The sequence below is a fragment of the Neomonachus schauinslandi genome, chromosome 8, assembly GCF_002201575.2.
Source record: "Neomonachus schauinslandi chromosome 8, ASM220157v2, whole genome shotgun sequence".
Lineage (NCBI taxonomy): Eukaryota > Metazoa > Chordata > Mammalia > Carnivora > Phocidae > Neomonachus > Neomonachus schauinslandi.
The window spans coordinates 3,831,865-3,852,234 of record NC_058410.1 but is presented as its reverse complement, the minus strand read 5'-3'; the positions used below and the strand labels follow the sequence as shown (position 1 = coordinate 3,852,234).

General features: G+C 42.3%; 1 protein-coding gene across 1 annotated transcript in view; it reads right to left on the bottom strand.

Annotated features, from left to right (window-relative positions):
- PDE10A (phosphodiesterase 10A) overlaps window positions 1-20,370 on the bottom strand; it is a 175,705-nt gene that overhangs the window by 33,541 nt on the left and 121,794 nt on the right. The window contains exons 14-18 of the mRNA XM_021693209.1: window positions 19,247-19,433; window positions 12,855-12,997; window positions 10,881-10,964; window positions 9,133-9,283; window positions 5,334-5,489 (exon numbers count right to left, since the gene is read on the bottom strand). Coding sequence (XP_021548884.1) covers window positions 5,334-5,489; window positions 9,133-9,283; window positions 10,881-10,964; window positions 12,855-12,997; window positions 19,247-19,433 — 721 coding nt within the window. The remainder of the gene's footprint in view (window positions 1-5,333; window positions 5,490-9,132; window positions 9,284-10,880; window positions 10,965-12,854; window positions 12,998-19,246; window positions 19,434-20,370) is intronic.

Genomic DNA, 20,370 nt, shown 5'->3' with positions numbered 1-20,370 from the left:
TATGCCCAGAAAGAAATGTGGTAGCCAAAGATCACTTCTATCCATTCAGAATATATCTGCAGAAAAGGACGAGTTTAAGCTAGCCTCTGTGTGATACATTTTAGCTTATTCGTAAAGGCAGTGTTGGATAGAAGTACCACAACTTTGCAGTAAATTCTACTTTGTGCAGACAGACTGGAAGAATGGCTTGTTAGCAGCTATAAGAAGTAATGAAAACGTCACAGGATCCCAGAATGTTGGGTATAAAGACAATTCTCTTAACATCTAAACATATTTCAAAAGCACCAGACAATCCAAGATTAATGGAATATTGAGAAAATTTTCTTAATAACAAGAAAGATTATTCCTAATTAGTCTTTTTTTTGAATTTTGACTTGTGAGTACTTAACATGAGATACTCACAGAAGGCAAAATACAGAAAAAGGGTGGCTTCAATATTCAAACTAATCACTGACATCTCATTAGGAAAGACAATATTCTAAATATGGATTTAACATTCCAACACTAATGGTTCTACCACAATTACTAAAATATGTGGGCAAGCTTTGGGTAAGAAAAAAGCTTACCTGCTTTCTTGGATGTCACTGTCCACACAAAATAGTCTCCTTACTTGAAGGCATTTTGCACTTTTTGTTTCATTACCAAGCTACCTTTTTGTCCTAAGGAAACTCACTGACTCACTCTACCTAAATAATACTTGGCAGTTTTCAGTCTCCAAACTTTGCACTCAGTGTTTTGCGTCCCCTGAACTCTCTTGCATCCACATTCCGTACCTTCATGTGACCACCGCCAGCCATTTCAGGAGATCCAGTGATGGGTGGGCAGGGACAGGGATGCATGAGGGGCAGTGACTGTCCTCCCTGGGCGTATAATTCAGAGCAGGGGCAAGCTAAGCTCGCCAACAGAAAATTTCAATATAATGTGAAAAAACTAAGATATGTATCTGTTTGCGGGCTCGGGGGCCATGTAAAGGGGTACATGGCTGTGCTCCAGCTGAGTCACAAAATAACTCCACTAGAGGACGTAATGCCTGAGCTGAGCCTTGAAGATAAGAAGTTGGCCCAAAAAGGCAGTGGGAGAATTAGAAGCAGGAAGGATGCCGGCAATGACACAGAAGTAAGAAACAGTCTGCAGCCGAGAAGTGCAGCAGCTACAACAGTCCTAGAACACCCACACACCATTCACTACAGACCTGAACATCAGTTTAGAAACGGAATTTATTGGGGCACCTGCGTGGCACAGTCAGTTAAGCGTCTGCCTTCGGCTCAGGTCATGATCAGGGGGTCCCGGGATCGAGCCCCGCGTCGGGCTCCCTGCTCGGCGGGGAGTCTGCTTCTCCCTCTGCCGCTCCCCCTGCTTGTGTTCTTCTCCTTCTTGAATAAATAAATAAAATATTAAATAAAAAAAAAAAGAAATGGAATTTATTCTTGACCCCACAGGACCCTTGATGACTTAAACAGGAGAATAACATGTTCAGACATGTACCTGGAAGATGGATTTGAGAGAGGCAAGCTTGGAGAAATGGTGGTCAATGAGGGAAAAAAGGTAGAGAACAGATGATGAAGGCAGAATGCGGGATGTCAAAGAAGCAAGGTCACTGGTGGACGTGCAGGAGGCTGGAGGAGTCAGAAAGGCCAGTTTAGCATGTGGTGGGGGTTCCCTCCGTCTGGAATGCCAAGGGCCCCGATCATCAGGAAACCAGTCCCGATGCCCTGGTATTAAGAGGTAATGGGCAGCTCAGCAAAAGCCGAGAGTATAGATAAGAAATAACAATACTGCTCTTACTTCATCCATGACTTAACCTCTTCCCACTGCCCACTCAGCAAGGGATGGCCCACTGCATCTCTCTCACTGAGACAAAAGTGAAGGCAAGCCAGGACCAAATACACACGCCTCCCGTCTTTGTGTGAAGTGATGTGTTTGTGTGTTAGACTGACGTTAGCTTTATATACATATTTCCTACTCTCTCTGTTTATTGACGTTGCCGTGTTCAGCCAGGGGTGTGACAGGGCCCCCCGGTCGCCCAGATCATCCATAGTTAACGCAGGCATCCACCCTCAGGCAGCACCGGGGTTAACAAAACTGACACACTCACACAGATGCACAGACACACAGCTTTGGGAAGCCTGATAGGGAGCTATCTCCAACCATTATATACCAAATTATTTATCTTCTATCAGGCCATGTTGCCAGAGGAAGGACAGTTCCAGGTCCACAATCCTCTGTGTGGCCACAGTGATAAAGATCTGCAGAGATCAGGAATCAACATGGTCAACACTGCAGATCAACAGAGGTATCAGAGGTATCATTGTGATATAACAATATATTGTTCTCTTATTTTAGTGACTGGAATTTGGAATTTTTACTATTACCCTAGACTATCACCTTAAATTGGTCAAGTCTGGAGTTGTCTTGATAAAACCTAAAACTGGATTTGGGGGTGGGGAGATGGAGGCCACCACCGGAGGAGATGTATAATAATAAGCACAATTCTGGTCACACTGACTGCTGAGTTCGGGTGTCTGGAAGCTGAAGTCCCCTGTGCCCTAGGAGTGAGAGCCACAGCTGACGGTGACCAGGAGGACTCCAGAGAGCAGCCCGGCGGAGCACTGAGACTGAGAGCAGCGTGAGAGCAGGGATTGGTCTCTGTCGTTACTATACCCCCTGCGCCTAAAATGGGGTTGGCAGCTGGGAGGAGCTCCATAAATGTTGGCTATTAAAATGAAATTCAAGGGGCAGTTAGAGATGGATCTGAGAAGAAATACTCCGAGAAGTATCATGAGCATAAATGTCAAATCAGCCCAGAGTACAGAAATTTCCAGAAAAAGAAGGAAACCTTTCCTGAATACTCCTGCCCACGGTGATGGGCCATCTGTTTATGATCCTGATACATCTCTCCCTGTCCCAACTCACACAGGAGGCTTTAGGTCAGTTCAGCATATGGATTCAGTTTTTAAACGGTGGGCTTTTCTGGATGTATGGCAATGCCCAGGGCTTCTTTCCAGCTTCTCGTTCTTGTGATCTTGAGGAAGCCTGTAAGCATGCTGAGTAACTGACCTTCTCTAGAAATGGAGAACACATGCGCCCTTACCATGCCCCATCACTGACTGAACCCCATCTCCAATACTTGGAATCTAATGATTCTTCGACACCTTCTCGCCAATAGCTTGCCTGCGCTGAATTCCCTGCCCTGGGTGCTGCTTCTATGTTCTGACCATTCTAGGAACACTATGTTGTGTAATGTAGAGCTGAGGGCTTGCTCAAAGTGAGAGAGACCATTCTGAACCCCCGTTGTTGATGGCAGCAAATGCGCCAAGTCTCCCAGCACTGGGGTGTGTCCCGGCCTCTCCATCCCTACGTGGTTTGAATCACTGCTATGTCACAGGGTTTAATTTTTTATTCTACCCAGCAGCATTGTACTTTATACAATCCTTATTTCAAAACGAATCCTATTATATTTAAAATAGCGTTTCCAAAGAAACCTTATAAAGGCTATTAAAATTATTTACAGATTACATTACTAAAATATTGTCATAGTCAAATGTATGAATTAGGACATGGGATGCTAACGCAGTGAGTCTGAATTATCTCTACATGAAGGCATCCTGATGTCATCTTTGGCATTTACCCTTTGTCCTATACAAACAGTCCTGTATCATGAGGAAGATCAGAGTACACAGAAAAACTGTCATGAAGTTCTATAATGTTTGTCATTTACAAAAAGCACATTTCTATACACACACACACACACACACACACAGATATGTACATACCCACACACATCTTTTATCCTGCTTAAATTACTAGGTAGGTAGGTATGTTTGTATCTACCTCTCCATACATACATGTATCATTTTAAAACTAAAGAAAGGATTGGTGCTAAGGGAACATCACGAGTGTGACTTCCTACTGCTTTCAGGGAGAGGACCAGCTGTGAGCAAGTGGAATAATCCGCTAGCTGCCGGATACGGCTTCCAAGTGCCTGAAGCAGCCCCCTCTCTGAAACCCCTCACTGTTACCAGCACGTAGCCGGAATGACACTGCACTGAGGTCATCATTTACCTTCTCGGTCCTGAGGAAACAGGACCCAGTCAGGTGTGTTTTGCTGGGTTTTGAAAAGGTCTGGGCATGCAATACTACCTACCGACCCCTGGGACAGTTGGGACACAGACAACAAACAAGGCCAGTCAGGAGAAGCTGAGGAGAGAAAACCGAAGCCTGGGTACTCAGAGGGAGGCCTGGGCCACACGAGGATGGGAGACTGCACCAGGGGCCAAACAGCCTCCAGCTCTGCAGCTCGCGCACAGCCAATCCTGCTGGAGTTGCTGCCGGGCTTTCTCACACAGCCCCGCGGAGCCCAGGTCCTTCCTTAGAGGCATCTGCGGAAGTCCTAATGGGACTTCTCTTCCTACACTGGTGCTGATGACAAGAAGAAACACAGAGTCCACTTCTCTGAAGTCAAAGCACATTTAAGAAATTGTCTAGGAAAGGAATCAAACCATCATGAAGTAGTAGCTACCTTGTGAAGGTGAATTTGAGGACGAACGTTTAAAGTGAAGACAGAACATAAGGAATAGCATAGAGGACATTAGGAGAAGGAAGGGAAAAATGAATGGGGGGAAATTGGAAGGAGAGACAAACCATGAGGGACTATGGACTCTGAGAAACAAACTGAGGGTTCTAGAGGGGAGGGGGGTGGGGGGATGGGTTAGCCTGGTGATGGGCATTAAAGAGGGCACGTTCTGCATGGAGCACTGGGTGTTATACGCAAACAATGAATCGTGGAACACTACATCAAAAACTGATGATGTAATGTATGGTGATTAACATAATAAAATAAAATTAAAAAAATAAAGTGAAGACAGAGCATATATATCAGACGGTGAGGTGAGGTCTGCGCTTGTCTAGATCAAGCACCAAGAACATCTTAAAAACACTATAATAAAAAACAGAACAAACACAAGAGAACTAAAAGGACTTTAGTGCACTTAAAACCTTGATTTGCCTAACTCTCAAGATTTATTGTTCAATACGTTTGGGTTTAAGAATATGATAATCCATATAAATAAATTTAATATGTGAAACAAACTTTGCCTTAGAGTATCATGTACTTAAATCAAAGCAAAAAAAAAAAATATATATATATATATATTCAAAATCTTCACCAAGGAGTCATCATCCAAAAAGCCCACGACTATCTAACGATGACTGTACCTACAATGTTCTACAATAAAATGTAGCTGCTGTTGTTAGGAAGCCACACCAATATCCCTCATTTATGTATCAACCATGAGAACCTCTCCAGGGCGGGGGTGGTGGGGGGGTTTGCTCACCTGGAGGATGGACACTGTCTGGGAGAAGTGATGCTGCTCCATGGTAGAAGTGGAATAGAGAGCTGCCAGAGGGTGATCGAATTTCTGCAGGTAGCTGTTACTGAAACCCCTGTGGTCCAGGTCATGACACAGACACGCGATTAGCAGTCCTTTGCGCTTCAAAAAAAATAACACAGTGCACGGATGTTCAAAACAAAGCAATGGATGTGAAGAGAGTCACAGCTCATCACTCCTCTCATATGCATAGGCTCCTGCCCCTGCAACAGCCCACATCCTTAGGAATCTCTGAGACTCCAGATAATCTAGCTCCTTTTTTTAAACATCTTTCTTTGTGTTTTTCTGCTTACGAACTTGACAACTGAATTATTCTTGAGTTTTCTGGTTCAACTCTGGGGAGAAGTGTAGGTGGTATCAAATTAATGCAAACGTTCCCAAGAATTACAGATAAAGCTAATCTGCACAAGGAGAGGACAGTTTCAGTGCTTCATTCAAAAATCCACTCAATGTTAAATTTCAAAAATGCTATTGCTACTATAGATAAAGAATATAACAGGCAAGTCATATAGCATGTGACAAAATGGCAAATTGTACAGAGAAAGAGAAAAGGCAGAGCAGGCGGAAGCAGGCGAAGTGTTAAAGCAAGCAAGGTGGGCCACGGAGAGTCCACGTGAGCAGGCCGGAAGGTGAAGGAGAGAAGCAGGAGACTTGGGCAGCGGGGGGGCGGGGCGGGGGGAAGAGGCAGTGTTAGCTCATGCAGGAGAGCCTGCCCCAACCAGCAGGGTGTCAGGGGGTGGCGGGGGCTGTGGATGGGCAAAAATGCCAGAAAGGGGAGCTGACGATCTTCTTCGAGGCCTTATTTTCTGTGGGAACCAGGGAAGGACTACAGCGTTTTAGCAGAGCACTGATATCATCTAACTTACATTTTTTAGAAGATTACCATGCGGGCAATTGTACTGAGAACAGACTCTAGGAGGGGAAGAGAGACTGGTGAGGAGGCTTTTGTCATAATTCAGGCAAAAGCTTAGACCAGAGGCAGCATTGGGGGCTCAGAAGATGTGATGAAATCTGGCTGAGTTTTACAGGCAGGGTCAACAGGATTTTCTGACAGTCTGGGTGTGAGCCAAAGGGAAAGCAAGGAGGGGGGGGAAGGGAAGACAGGACTCAAGCACGGCTGCAAGGTGCTTCGCCTTGGAAAGTGTAGGACTGTCATCAACCGGCATACGGACAGTTGCAGGTGAAGGAGGTTGGAAGAAAAGGGTCAGGAGTTCAGTTTTAGATTGAGGGGTTCAGGGGAGATTTTGGGCTGATGGTTGTCTATTTTAGTTTAACCTTCTGGGGGGGGGGGGCAGGTCTCAGCTAGAGAAAGAGAAGTGTCCGTGTATATGGCATTTTGGGCCACAAGACTGGCTGAGCCCACCACAGTTGTTGTTTGAGGTCAGAGGAGGCCAAAGATCTGAGCCCTCAAGTATTCCACCTTCAAGAAGTCTGAGGGAAGAGAAATAGCAAAAAAACCCCAAAGCAACCCCCAAACCTGTGTGACCAGAAGAAACCAAGAGTGTTAGTGTTGGGTGTCCTGGAGCCACGTGGAGACAGTGACTCAAAGATCTGAAACGCAAGCACTGACCCTCAGTGGGCAAGGCGCAGGGCACTGTGGGTGACCCAACCCAGGGCATTCTCCGGGGGTGGGGCAGAAGCCCGATCCAAGCTGGTTTCAGAGAAAAAGGGAGGAGAGGAACTGGAGCCAGCCAGTGGGGCAGCTCTTCTGTGTGTTTGTGGCAAGGGGAGGGCTGAGAAGTCAGGAGAGAGCTGAGTGCAGAGGCAGATCAACGGGATGTGTTATCATGGAGGGAACAACAGGGCGCTCCATGCAGACACGACCTTCCAGCAGAGAACATGCTGATGGAGGAGGGGGGCAAAGAACTACTAGGGCAGGTCCTCTGAGGGGTGGAGGCCGTGCACAAGGTCAAGTGGAGAGACCGGCTCTGGAGAGGAACCTAGTGAATGTTCTGGTGTGTGTGAAGTCAGAGCCCACAGGGGGAGATGCTCACAGGCAGGACGGGGTCTGCAGAAACCCTACAGGTTTAACTGGATGCCTCTGCCCTGCTCCTTTCTGATCCTCACTGAGCAGAACCCGTTTCTCCTGCAAACCTATTGGGCAGGGAGGCCTCCCCAGACCCCAGACTACCAGCACCCGTCAACTGCTGGTGTTTGCATGGGAGCTGTCCTGCAGGCTCAGTGGTCTGAGGATAACTGAATTAGTTATGTTCTGAGTATTATTTTGGTTTGGGGTTATTCCCATATTTTCTGCAGTCGTGTCAACCATGATAAATCTGGTAAGAAATTTCAAGGTTTTAAAATCTTGCACAATAGGTAAAAGCTATTATGTACACCTTTCCAATCTTTTTTACCTATTTGATTTTTATTTGACATAATGTTCAATTGTTTTATTAAAATTATGCCAGAATCAAGCATGTGAAAATAATTTACGAAGTGAAGAAATTATCTTTGTTAATATATTACTTTAGCAAGATCAAATGATAATTTCTTTCTTTCAAAAAAATATTTTATTCATTTATTTGAAAGAGAGAGAGAGTGTGCGCACGAGGGGGGCAGTGGCAGAGGGAGAGGGAGAAGCAGACTCCCCGCTGAGCAGGGAGCCCAATGCGCGGCTTGATCCCAGGACCCTGAGATCATGACCTGAGCCAAGGGCAGACACTTAACCACCTAAGCCCCCCAGGTGCCCCTCAAATGATAATTTCTAATAGTTTTATCAGAGATTAAATATCCCTTTTAAAAAATGTATTTTAAATTTTCACACATATTATTTTGGGATTATTTTTAGCCAAAAGTACCTGAGCTTTTGTGAAAACATCATGATATAATTCTAAAGATGAATTAGGCACTTAAATGAGAGTTAATTTGTAACTGCAAAATTTTCTCACTTATCTTAAAATTTTCCATTTTTGAATATTTTTTCCTGCCATGCACCTTCTGAGTTTCCTGCCCAGATTGTGAATTTGGTCTAACGGGATGGAAGAGGCACAGGACTGGCCCTGAGGCGCGCTGGGTTCTAGTGCAAATGTTGCCCTTGAGAGAAGCACAAGTTCCTCATCTCCATGATGAGGAAGCCCCTTCTCTGCACGGTCAACATGTCCTCTGAAGCAGGACACCAGTTTTATGGAGGAGAAGAGAGGGGATTCATCGCTGGGACCGTGTGGGGGTGAGAACACGCTGGCGGTGGGCATCACCGAGTGCTGAGCTAGACAGCGGTGCACGGATGGACTAGGCAGCCCCAAATCTCTGAGTGTGTCACCAGCTCTGGGCATGTCAAGTCAGGTCAGTCAGGGAAGCCTCACAGAGCCCGCCTCCTCATGGGACAAGAGACCACATACACATTTGTGTCTTAACGGTATTTAATGATTCAATGCTCTGGGTTCTCAAATCAGTAGGATATGTCTACATTACCCAGGGCACAGAGCAAGGAGAAAAGCAGACTCTGTTTACCTAACAAAGACTCTCAGAAGACATAAGCTTTCACAGGGAAAAGAGACCATTAAACTAGTGTTCCCTGGGGGGAATATTTTGGTGAAGTTGGAATTTCTGTATCGACATTCTTTATACAGAATAATATGACAAATAACGGGCACAGCAACTTTAAAAGTGTGCTTCTACTAAATTACTGACCTGTCGTAGAATCACACGTCACATATCCATACCGGAGAGGTGCTCTAGACACAGAGTATTTAAATCCACTCTGGTTATTTGAAATGGAAAAAGAAAAAAGCGTGTGCACACGCACCTCAAGGTCGGTGAAGAGCCCGTGGTTGTTCTGGAGAATGGCGTACATGCAGTGAGCCACAGTGACGGCGTGTTTCCAGTTGTGATAAGGAACCCGCCGATAGTTTTTCTTCACAGACATAATAAAACGACACAACTTTTCAAGCTCAAAGCTGTGTGGAAAAGAAAGCGTTAGGACAGACACTGGTACAGAATCAATACGTTCTAGCTAGAACTCTGGTTTAAACACGTATGTCTGTACCCACACAGACGTGCACAGTGACGGAGTCCGGGAGCGCTGGGTCTCACTCACCACTTCCCTTCCAGTCCTCCAGCCAGTTAAGAGAGGAAGGCTCCTGCAGAGCTTCAGATCTGATACATTAACTGGCCTCGCAGGAGCACGCACCAGAATCAGCAGGCAGTTGCCTGTCATTAACTCCATTACCGTCCTCACCTTCTAAGCATTTCCCTCATCCCACCTTGCTTCAACGGACAGCAACATTTCATCACCCTGTTCAAGGGTGTTTTGAGCTCACATCTTCCAAAAAGCACAATGAGATTCATGAGCTGCAAATATGTATACCATGAGAATTTCCTGGATGAGAGACTATCCTTTCAAAATGGATCCGAAGTACTACGGCACACTCCAATTATTAAGTGGCAAATGGCCATACCAAAATCCTGACACAGTAAATAAAGAAGTGTGACATGTTTTTATTATGAAACATTGCTATTATGTTTTATTTTTATATTATCATGTATTTCTACTCATTTAAGGCCTCAGCAACTCCCTTGGGGAATTTAAGGCTGCTTAAAACAAAAGTACATCAATATAAAACAGGGCTCTTTGAAATACCAAGGTGATGAGAGCTCATAAAACTTCTAAAGATATATAACCTTTTTTTTCCCCACTGAAAATTTTCAAATGTCCTTGAAATACAAGGTATGTCATTGTAAGAGTTCCAACTGGTAAAACTCTCAACTGATATCTAAGAAATATGTGGAGTTAATTATCCCGTGTACATCCTTTCAAAAGAGCAATTTATAAAAGTCACGGATAGAAGTAAGAGAAGACACAGAATTCAATAGCAAAGGAACGACAATTTAGTTTCAGAGCAATTAAGAGCCCTATAAGCCATTTAATGATTAAATGAATGAAAAAGAGAAAAAGAAAACTATTCCTTGCATTTTCAGTATGTATGCTGAAGCTGTAAAAGGTTAAGTGGAAAGTCCTAAAAGGCCCCTAGGGCAGGCCACGGGAGAGGGGAAGGACCCGCAGGGGAAGGGAGCCACAGTGGAGTTGCTAGGAAGGCACTCGGTGCGGAATTAGGAGACCTGTTTCCTTCACAGCTGTCCTAACAGAAACATAATGTACGCTGAAAGCTGATGCTAAATTCAGTGCATGTTTTCCAAAACACACTTTCAAACAGTATGTAATTATGTGGAGCAGTAACCCCTGCCTCTTCCCATTACACAGCCTAAGGTAATTTTCACTTGTGTTTTTACCATCACTTGGTAGACACGTGGCTGTTCACCAAGGGACAGCCACCCTGGCGAAGAGCTCGGCAGGCTGGAAAGGAAATCCAAGAAGGCTATCAATCTGTCTAATAATCTCAGCCTTTTTTAATTTAAATATTTTGAAAAAATTACTTATATATGGCATATTTTCAGATAATTATCAACCAAGGAAGTGACAAGGCATTTAGGCAGGGGGAAGAAGAGGTCATATCACTCAACAGCTTCAGAAGGAAGTTTTTAGGTCATTCATACCAGGATGTCCCACAGGACCGATGGACCATGTAGACAAAAATTCCAGGCCACATGTTTTCAAAAGGACCAATGTCAAAGTGGAATCTGAAATGAAAAGAACACGAGGTTGATTAATAAATATAATCAGGATAAACATAAAAACAAATAAAGAAAGTCATTTAACTTTTTGTCAATTAAGAAACTAAAAAAACACTGGGAGTTCAGCCATCCCTTTCCCTGTCTTCTCAGTCACATCTTTGTTGTATTTAAATGTTTCCAGGAGGAAATTCCACACATTCCCTTAGGAACTTAGCCCAATATTTAAGTCATTGCTTAATTTTCTATTAAACAATCTGTAAAAAATGATGTTGCGGTTGTTATCAGAGCAATAAGAGTACAAAATAATTTTATTACAAATACTACACATTTTACACAACTCATAGACTGGGGGGCGGGGGGGGGGGGGAGCGGAGACACAGAATCTCCTATTTAAGTCCAGAGGAAAAACTTCATAAAGACAAACATCCAAAATTATTACCTATTTTTCATTTGCTAATTTAATTACTAACATTTAACCCAAATAAACACAATGGTAAAATATGAAAAGAATCCATGTTCCTCTAGTTATACTTCTGACACCAAATGTGTGAGTTTTCCACACGAAGCAATTCTCCAACCCTCTGCAGACACCAACTGATGTCCTACAGTTCAATTTACTTCTGACACTACCTGCAGCCAGTGCAGACCACACAGGTTAAGGGCTCAGTCTCACGAGACTGCTCTCACGAGACTGCTCCCCCCGCCCCCCAACTTTAGATGCCAATTGCAAGTCCTGGCCACCCATGCTTCTGACCACAGGCTATAAATCAGAGGTTTCCACAAACCCCACCTCAGGGTTTATAATGCCCTGGAATAGCTCACAGAACTCAGGGAAACACTTTACTTACTATTGCCAGTTTATTATTAGGGATACAACTCAAGAGGCACATGGAAGCGATGCATAGGGCAGGCCATGTGGGAAGAAGGATTGAGGAGTTTCCATGCCTCTGTAGGGTGCACCACCTTCCCAGCACTGAATGTGTTCACCAACCTAAAAGCTCTCTGAACCCCTTGTTCAGGGTTTTTGGAGGTTCCACTGCATAGGAGCATTTGATTAAATCATTGGTCACTGGTGATTAACTCAACGCCCAGTCCCTGTCCCCTCCCAGGAGGTCTGAGGGTGGCTGAAAATTACAATCCCCAAACCACTTGGTTGGTTCCTTGGGCAACCAGCCCCCTTCCTCCTACAGTCCTTCAATAGCAAAAACTCAAGTGTGGTTGAAAGAGGTTCATGATGAATCACTCAGGAAATTCAAGGGTTTTAGGAGCTGTGAGCCAGAAACTAGCCACAAAGACCAAATACATATATTTCTTATTATATCACAATATGTACTATATATGAACCATTCAAAGATAAACTGAAGCAAAACAAAAAGTCATTTGAATAGGGCAGTACCAAGCCATTAGTGTTTAGGAGAGGTCTGCTGAAGGAGCCGGCAGAGACCCCTGCACAGAGACAGGGCAAGAGCACAGATGGGCAATCGCTGACCGACCTGTGGCTTCCAGGCCAGCTGCACTCATTATTACTAAATCCTAAAATTCAGTCTGTAAATTTAAGATTATATGGAAATGAAAACTTTCAGACCTCGGATATCCAATGCCATCTTCAGCATTTAGTGCCATATATACGGTGTAAAGCAGGCAGAAGACTAATGAGGAAAGCTAACATTTAACTCATTTCAAAGTGGCGTCGAGATTTTTTTTTCTAACAATAAAGAGATGTGGCCTTCCTGTCCATGATCTCTCATGAGATGTGGCGTCACCTGAGAAGGGACAATGGCAACAACGGAACCACACGTGTGATACGGTGTTTGCAATTCTACTTCAGTACCCATGTCACTTTAGGCTGAATCAAATGAAAAATCCGTTCCTGCAGAAACAGGACAAGATTCTCACAATTCAATTTCTTTGCAGAGGCGCACGGGGAGGTTGAAGCGCATGAGGCCCTGCCACTCCTCTGCCGTACAGATGCTATGGTAGGAAAGCTTCTCCATAGTCACCCGGTAAATGCACTCGGAATGACGGATTCGGTGATACATCTGGAAGGCAAATCCAAAAAAACAAAGTAAAGCGAAATGAGTGTTTAAAGTAGTTACGTCACTGAGAATCAGAACTGGAACTGAAACCACTGCTGATCTACTAACTGCTCGTACCATGCATTTCATATACACCGAAGATGCCCCCGCTTGTGCCGTCGAAGATACAAAACACTAGTTTACAAAAAAATTGTATTTCCGTTTTAAAAGACTTATTAACTTCTGCACCCAGACACTGTCCCTGGGTCATGAGATTCCTTGGTATTTATCCACTGGTCCCTTCTTAGACACCCAGCCTCAAAAACCGTGAGAAATCAGCGTCTGCTGTTTCTAGGCCACGCGGTCTGTTCCTGCACCCAAACACACGGAGACAGACACTCCATCAGTCAGGAGTTAAGATTTTTTCCTATGTCTCCTTTTAAAAATATTTATTTTAATTCTTGGTGATGTCAAAGTCCTTTAGTCCAGGGAGTCTCAACAACGCTTGACCGTGAAGTCCATTATCAGTGAAAGAACTCTGGAGAGGCACGCCCAATAAATGTACAGTCCTTTAGCAATTACATGCACATGCACTGTGCAGATACACTGTTTACATTAAAACAGAAGTAGAAAAAGATAAAAATACAAAGTACTTCCTTTTAATATTTTATTCCTGAGCAAGACTTTTTATTCTTATTAGACAATTACATATTTTATAATGAAAGAACTAATTAAATGTATGTTATCAATTGTCAAGTGTTTTCTTCAGTGATTTGTGAGATGGTGATGTTAAGGTCTGGGTTCACTTTGATTTATTTTAATACTTAAGAGATTTTCAGTTATACTATTTGAGAAAGATATGCCAAAAAGTATGTGGATCCAAACAGAATAAAGGACTAGCTGTCCTTAAACATCACACTTATATAAGGTTTTGTTCCCTAGCCACTAATATTTTTGGCTTAAAATCACATAATTTTCCATTTCCCCTGATGCCAATCAGTTAATCCTGCAAATGAATTAGCTGCATCTTTATATATTATTCACCAGGTTCAAAACCAATGAAACTTAATGAAACTCTTCATGGGGAAGATTTTAGTGAGTTAAAAGCTGTTTCATAAAGTAAAGTCATAAAAAAAATTCCATTTTAAAGGAAGAAAGAGGTAAAAGGGAATAAAGAACAATGGAACAAACAGAAAACAACAAGATGGTGGATTTATACTTAAACATAAAATGTGATAGTAGAAATATCCTGGTTAAAAAGCAAAGACTGCCAGACTGAATAAAAAAGGAAGACCCAGCTTATGCTGTTTACAAGAATCCTACTTCAAAAATAAAGACCTAAATAAGGTAAAATGATGGAAAGGATATACAATATAACACCAGTCAAAAGAAAGCTGGAGTGGCTTAATATCAGATATAGTGTATTTCAGAGCAAAGACTATTATTGGGGATAAAGAAGGATTATTTCAAATGATAACGGGGTCCATATGTCAAGAGGACATAATGTTCTTAAACATCAGTTGGTTTTCAACAGGTGTGCAGAGGCAAGATGCTGGAGAAAGGACAGCAAATGTAACAAACTGTGCTGGACCAACTGGACACTCACATGCAAATAAATAAATGCAAGATGACCCTTACCTTTAACCATATGCAAAAATGTACTCAAAATGGATCACAGACCTAAATGTAAAACCTAAACTTCTAGAAGAAAACATAGGAGAAAATCTTTGTGACCTTGGGTTAGGCAAATATGTCTTTGGTAAAATGCTAACAGCATGATCATAAAAAGGAAAAAAAAAACAAGTAAGTTGGACTTCTTCAAGATTAATAGCTGCTCTTAGAAAGAAACTGTTGAGAATGACAGGACAAGCCAAACACTGGGAGCAAATATTTGCAAATAACTTATCGGATAAATGCCTCATAGCCACTCCATGTCTAGGTATTTACTCAATGGAAAGGAAAGCATACACCGTACAAAGACTTGTGCATAGATGCTCACTGCAGCTTTATTTGTAATAGCTAAAACCTAGAAATAACTCAAATGCCCATCAATAGGTGACTAAATCGTTTATAGTATATCCACTTGATGGAATATTCAGTAATAAAAAGGAATGAACTATTTATACATGCGATGCCATAGATGAATCTCAAAATAATAATGCTGAGTGAAAGAACCCAGACAAAAAGGAATACAGATTTTTATGATTCCATTTACATAAAATAATTCTAGAAAATGCAAAGTAATTTATTATGGTGACAAAAAGCAGATCAGTGGTTCCCTGAAACTGGGGGTAAAGATGGGGAGGGTCATGAGGGAGGGTTTTGAGGGGCACCCAGAAACCCGTGACGCAGTGGATGCATCATGTCTTGATGGAGTGATGGCTTCCTTGGGCTGTGTGTACATGCACTTGTCAACACTCCGGACACACACAGTATACCACATATTCATAAACCCCAGGAAAGCTGCTGAGCCATGTTCTGCTCCCGGTCTCTGTAAAGGCCTGTGATAATGTGTATATGGGAGTCGCATGATAACGGGACAGCGACAAGGAGAATACTCGCAGACCTCTGTTTTCCACGTGCACTCTTCAAGAACAGGACGGGTTTATTTGGAAAAGCAGCTGATTTCTTATTCAGTGTGAATGTCACTTGAGATTCCAAAGTCAGATTGAATACTGCTTATTTGAATATATCTTCCAAATCATTAAATATTGATTGTACTTTGTCATCAGAAAAGATCAGCACACTTGGAATATTTTTTTTGAAGGATGAAATGTGCAATAATGTATGAATTCAACAACCATTCCAAGTACTTTGTCACAAGCAGCAAATGCATGGACAGCACAATGGAAACAGGGGTCCGTTTCAAAGCTACCTTCGTAACTGTGAATCGTGTGGGCCAACTGGTACACAAGCCTCCTTCTCATACGGTTGAAGAACAACCTGGATCAGGTTAAAAATGTAAAGACAGAATTCCTGTGAACTTATTCATGACTTTTCAGGGGTGTTATTTTTCTTGTTTAAATTTGGGTTTAGTTTGGTATAAACATTGAACCATGTTTGCATCCAGGTTTTGTGATGCAACACTCAGTGGGTTAGAAGAGCTTTGGACCTGCGGAGCCAGATCCTCTAACGATACAGCCGAGTTAACTCGAGTGTCGACACTGACAGGGATGCATTCTTCAAGAAACACATGGAAACTTGTAAAGATTTTAAGGGGACCGATTTCTACCTCCTTAACTTTCACACATACTCTGACCTAAAAAAATGACTTTTGTCCACCTCCCATTTCAGAATAACCCCTTCCTCAAATTGCTCTAATATAAAAACCTCTTGAAACAAAGGGAAATATAAAATATGGTATTAATGAGGTCTAATAGTGGTTTCTAAAGTTTTCATAAAATATTGAAGGTGGTGAAACTAAATAAATTTTCAGCTGATAGATCATTTAAAATAACTTTTGATGGTAGAGTTATCAGTACTTTTTGGCATGTTAGCTCAGGTGGAGTTTGAATTAAGAGAAATTGCTATAATAAAATTCTTTCTGCTATTTACTCATTAATGAAAGCAATTCTTACGGCTTCCTCAAAACTTCCTCAATGAGTAGGAATAACACTGTTGCTGAATAGTGGGGATCCAGTTCCTCAATGTCAAAGAACAAAGTTCCAAAGATGGAAAGGAGATGGCCAGAAGGAGTTCTGCGGTGCGAGACGGGGGGTGTCTGTATATATCTCTGGGAGACAGAGAAGAGAATATGGCAGAGGCTTACGTACAAACTCTCTTCCAAAATAGTGAGAAAAAGAGGGAAAGTGTTTCAGAGGAGAAACCTGGCAGACACGACCTTAACCAAGTGATGAAGATAACATCACCAGTGAAAGGATGTGTGCCTGCTAATGGGACTCAATGGGAACACATCATTCCGCCGTATTCCTGTCAAAATTCTAACCTCAATATGATCATGCGGAAATACCAGACAAGCCCAAATTAAGAAGCATTCTACACAATAACTGGCCTATACGCTTCAAAAGTACTCAGGTCATGCAAGGCAAAGATTAAAGAATGGTTCCAGATTAAAGGACACCAAAGAACTTCACAGTTTAGCTGAACAGTATCTGGTACCTGTTTGGGGCTGAATTGTGTTCCCCAAAATTCGTACGTTGAAACCTTAAAGCCCCAGTACCTACCTCAGAATGTGATATATTTGGACATCTGGCCTTCGAGGAAGTAATTAAGGTAAAATGAGGTCAACAGGGCGGGCCCACATTCAGTATGACAAGTGTCCTTACAAGAAAAGGAGCTTAGGACACAGACATGCGCAGAGGGAAGACCTTATGAGGACACAGGGAAACGAAGCCATCTACAGACCAAGGAGAGAGGCCTCAGACGAAACTAAACCCACTGACACCTTGGACTTCCAGTTGCCAGAACTGTGACAAAGTAACTTTCTGTTCTTTAAGGCACCCAGTCTGTGGGGCTGCCTGGGGCAGGTCTCACACACTAACACAGAACCAATGTGAATTTCCGGACTCTTCAGTTATGCAGCGGAGAGTAAGACGACGGATCTGTCTTTAGGAAATACAAGCTCAAGTATTTATTTAGGGGTTATGAGACATTTTGTCTAAAACCTACCCTACCCTCAAACAGGTCAGAGGAATATGACATCTATGAATCAGACAGAGAGAGAGAAGAAAGAAAGAATATCAAGGTAAAAATGGTAACGTATCAACACTGGGGAGCATGGGAATCTTTGTATTATTTTTGCAACTTTGCTTTCTGTCTGAAGTTGATTCAAAACAGAGAGTATAAAAAACTTACACTAAACTTAGTTGCATTCTAAAGTAGGTAAAATGTATGCATGGATATATTAACTGTTTTTTATTTTAAGCCACAGACATCACATTAGGATATAATAGTTTCCAATAATTTGTATTTTTTTGATAATTACTTATTAAAATTTCCTAGCATGGTTGTTTTGACCACATGCATCCTAATAATGACCTATAATACACTACCACAAGCCAAATTAATTTTCAACATTTATTATAGATGTTTTAGATTATCCTAATTAATAAAATACATTACAGGAGATCAAACTTTTGTGGGGTAATAGAAATACACATTCAGAGAGAGAAAACAATGATACTGTAATTTCCAATCACAAGAGCCTGTTGGTGTATTCTTAAATGGACTAAACTGGCTTCAAGTAGATCTCATCGGATACACCTAAAAATCGATGAAAATCAACATTCAGGATATATTAGAATTTACATTCTCTGCAACTTTTAAACTAAACAAATGTAAGCTGTCAATATTTTTATTTATGAGAGAGAAATACAGCTACAGAAAATGTCTGAAGCAGAAAGTATCTGACAACTGCACTAATGTATTTCTGATGAACTGAGTAACAAGAAAGGTCCCCATGAGCGGGCACGTGGTGACGCAGCGGGAAGAGGGGGGTCTTCTCATGGAGCAGCACCAACCGAACTGCAAACCGTTATCCCTAGTCACCAGGGCATTACTTTTTGCCATTTTTGTTCCTAATCATCTCTCAGCTGTTTCCACTAGCTATGTGGTTGCTCTTATGGAACTTAAGGTTCTATTTCCAAAAAGGCCATTTTTCTACATTAGGAAGGTGTTAACTCCCATTTATGTTGGTTTAGCTTTGAAAAAAAAGTGAATAAAATTTTCCCTGACTTCAGAATACCAGTAATATCACTAAAGGATTCCTAGAGTTGATAGAATCCTAGATGTTTTACCAACTATCTTAAAGTGAGACTTCCTAAGACCAATGGAACTGCACGGATCATGCAGTAACCAGGGCAGCCGTGCCGTGAGGGTCCAGTGAGCGGACAGCCAGAGCGCGTCCTGGGCGGCGTTCACACGGGACTCATCACTCTCTTTCGTACAAGACTCTCAAATGCACCATATGACAAACAATGACGGTGCAGGTCACATTTTCCTTACTCATTTCAGTAGATACCATGAGACAGAAACCTTCTGTTCAAACATTTTACCTTTAAATTAACCTCATTTTTCTTTTTAACAAATTCACACCTTGAAACAAAAGCTAAAATATTAGAAGATTCTTCCCCCCCAAGCATTTGAAGACATTTCCTAAAATATGTACAACCAGAAATCACTGTTTCTGGCGTATGAAGGAAATACTGAAAAAACAAAATAAAACAACAGAACCCACCCTTTCAACTGCTTTATTTAACCAGTTTTAAAGCGGACACCGAGGACTAAGGAAGCAGTCACAGAAGCAGCACTCACATTGGCACAGTGTAAGGCTAAAGCACAGAAGACGGCAAACATCTTGAAGTTGTTTTCGTCTGTTTTCGAGAAGGCACTGCCGCTTATTTTGTTCACCATCTGCACCACGCCGATCACGCTTCCCCGGCTCACGATGGGCATGCACAGGATATTCCGGGTGGTGTAGCCTGTGTACAGGTCCACTTCCCTGTGGCCACATGCAGGAACACAGCAGCAACACACAAACACACAGGAGAAAATGATCTATAGCTTCTATCATAAATCTCAACTGAGTTTTGCAATTTACACGCTTCTATTACAAATACTTGTAAGGGAACTGTTGAGCTTCTGAATTCAAGGACAATGTGACATGTGAAAGTGTTTCATTAAAATCTCGTCAAAAATATTCTAACCAATCTGTTCTTTTATTTGCAAGAGAGTTTTTCAGAACAGTCTCTTGGAGGCTTTTAGCTTATCATTCGGTTTTATGTATCCACAGCATTCTTAAGTAAACAGGGGCAAACTGAAGGCAGAGGAAAAATATGATAAATTTGGTGAAGTAACATGTTCCTTTGAACTTGGTCATATGTTCTGAGGTATGTAACTTGCTAATAAACAAACTTAAATAGGAATTATCACCTTGAGAATTTAGAGCAGGGGTCAGCACACGATAGCCTCTGGGCCAAACTAGCCCTCTCCTGTTTCGTAAACAGTTTTAATGGAAGACAAGGGCACCATTCTTGAATGGATTGTCGCCACCCTACAACACAGCTGAGGACTCGTGACAGAGACGTTACGGCCCCAAATACTTACTATCTGATCCTTAAAAGAAAATTCTGCTGACTCCTGATTTAGAGAAAATGTTTTTTGCAAACAGGACTCCGTTCCATAGACACAATCATGTACCTAAAGGCAGTTAGTGAGATGGTGGTCATTTGTGCCTGGCTTCTTGAACTGTTTTGAGATTCATCTATCCTGTAGCAGGTATCAGTGGTTCAGCCCTTTTCACTGTGGAGTGGTATCCTGGAGTATGGACAGACCACAGTTTATTTATCCATTCACCAGTTAACGGCTATTATTGTTCTGTTAACAGCCAGTTTTTTGGCAATTGTGAATAATGCTGTTTTGAAGATCTGCATACAAAT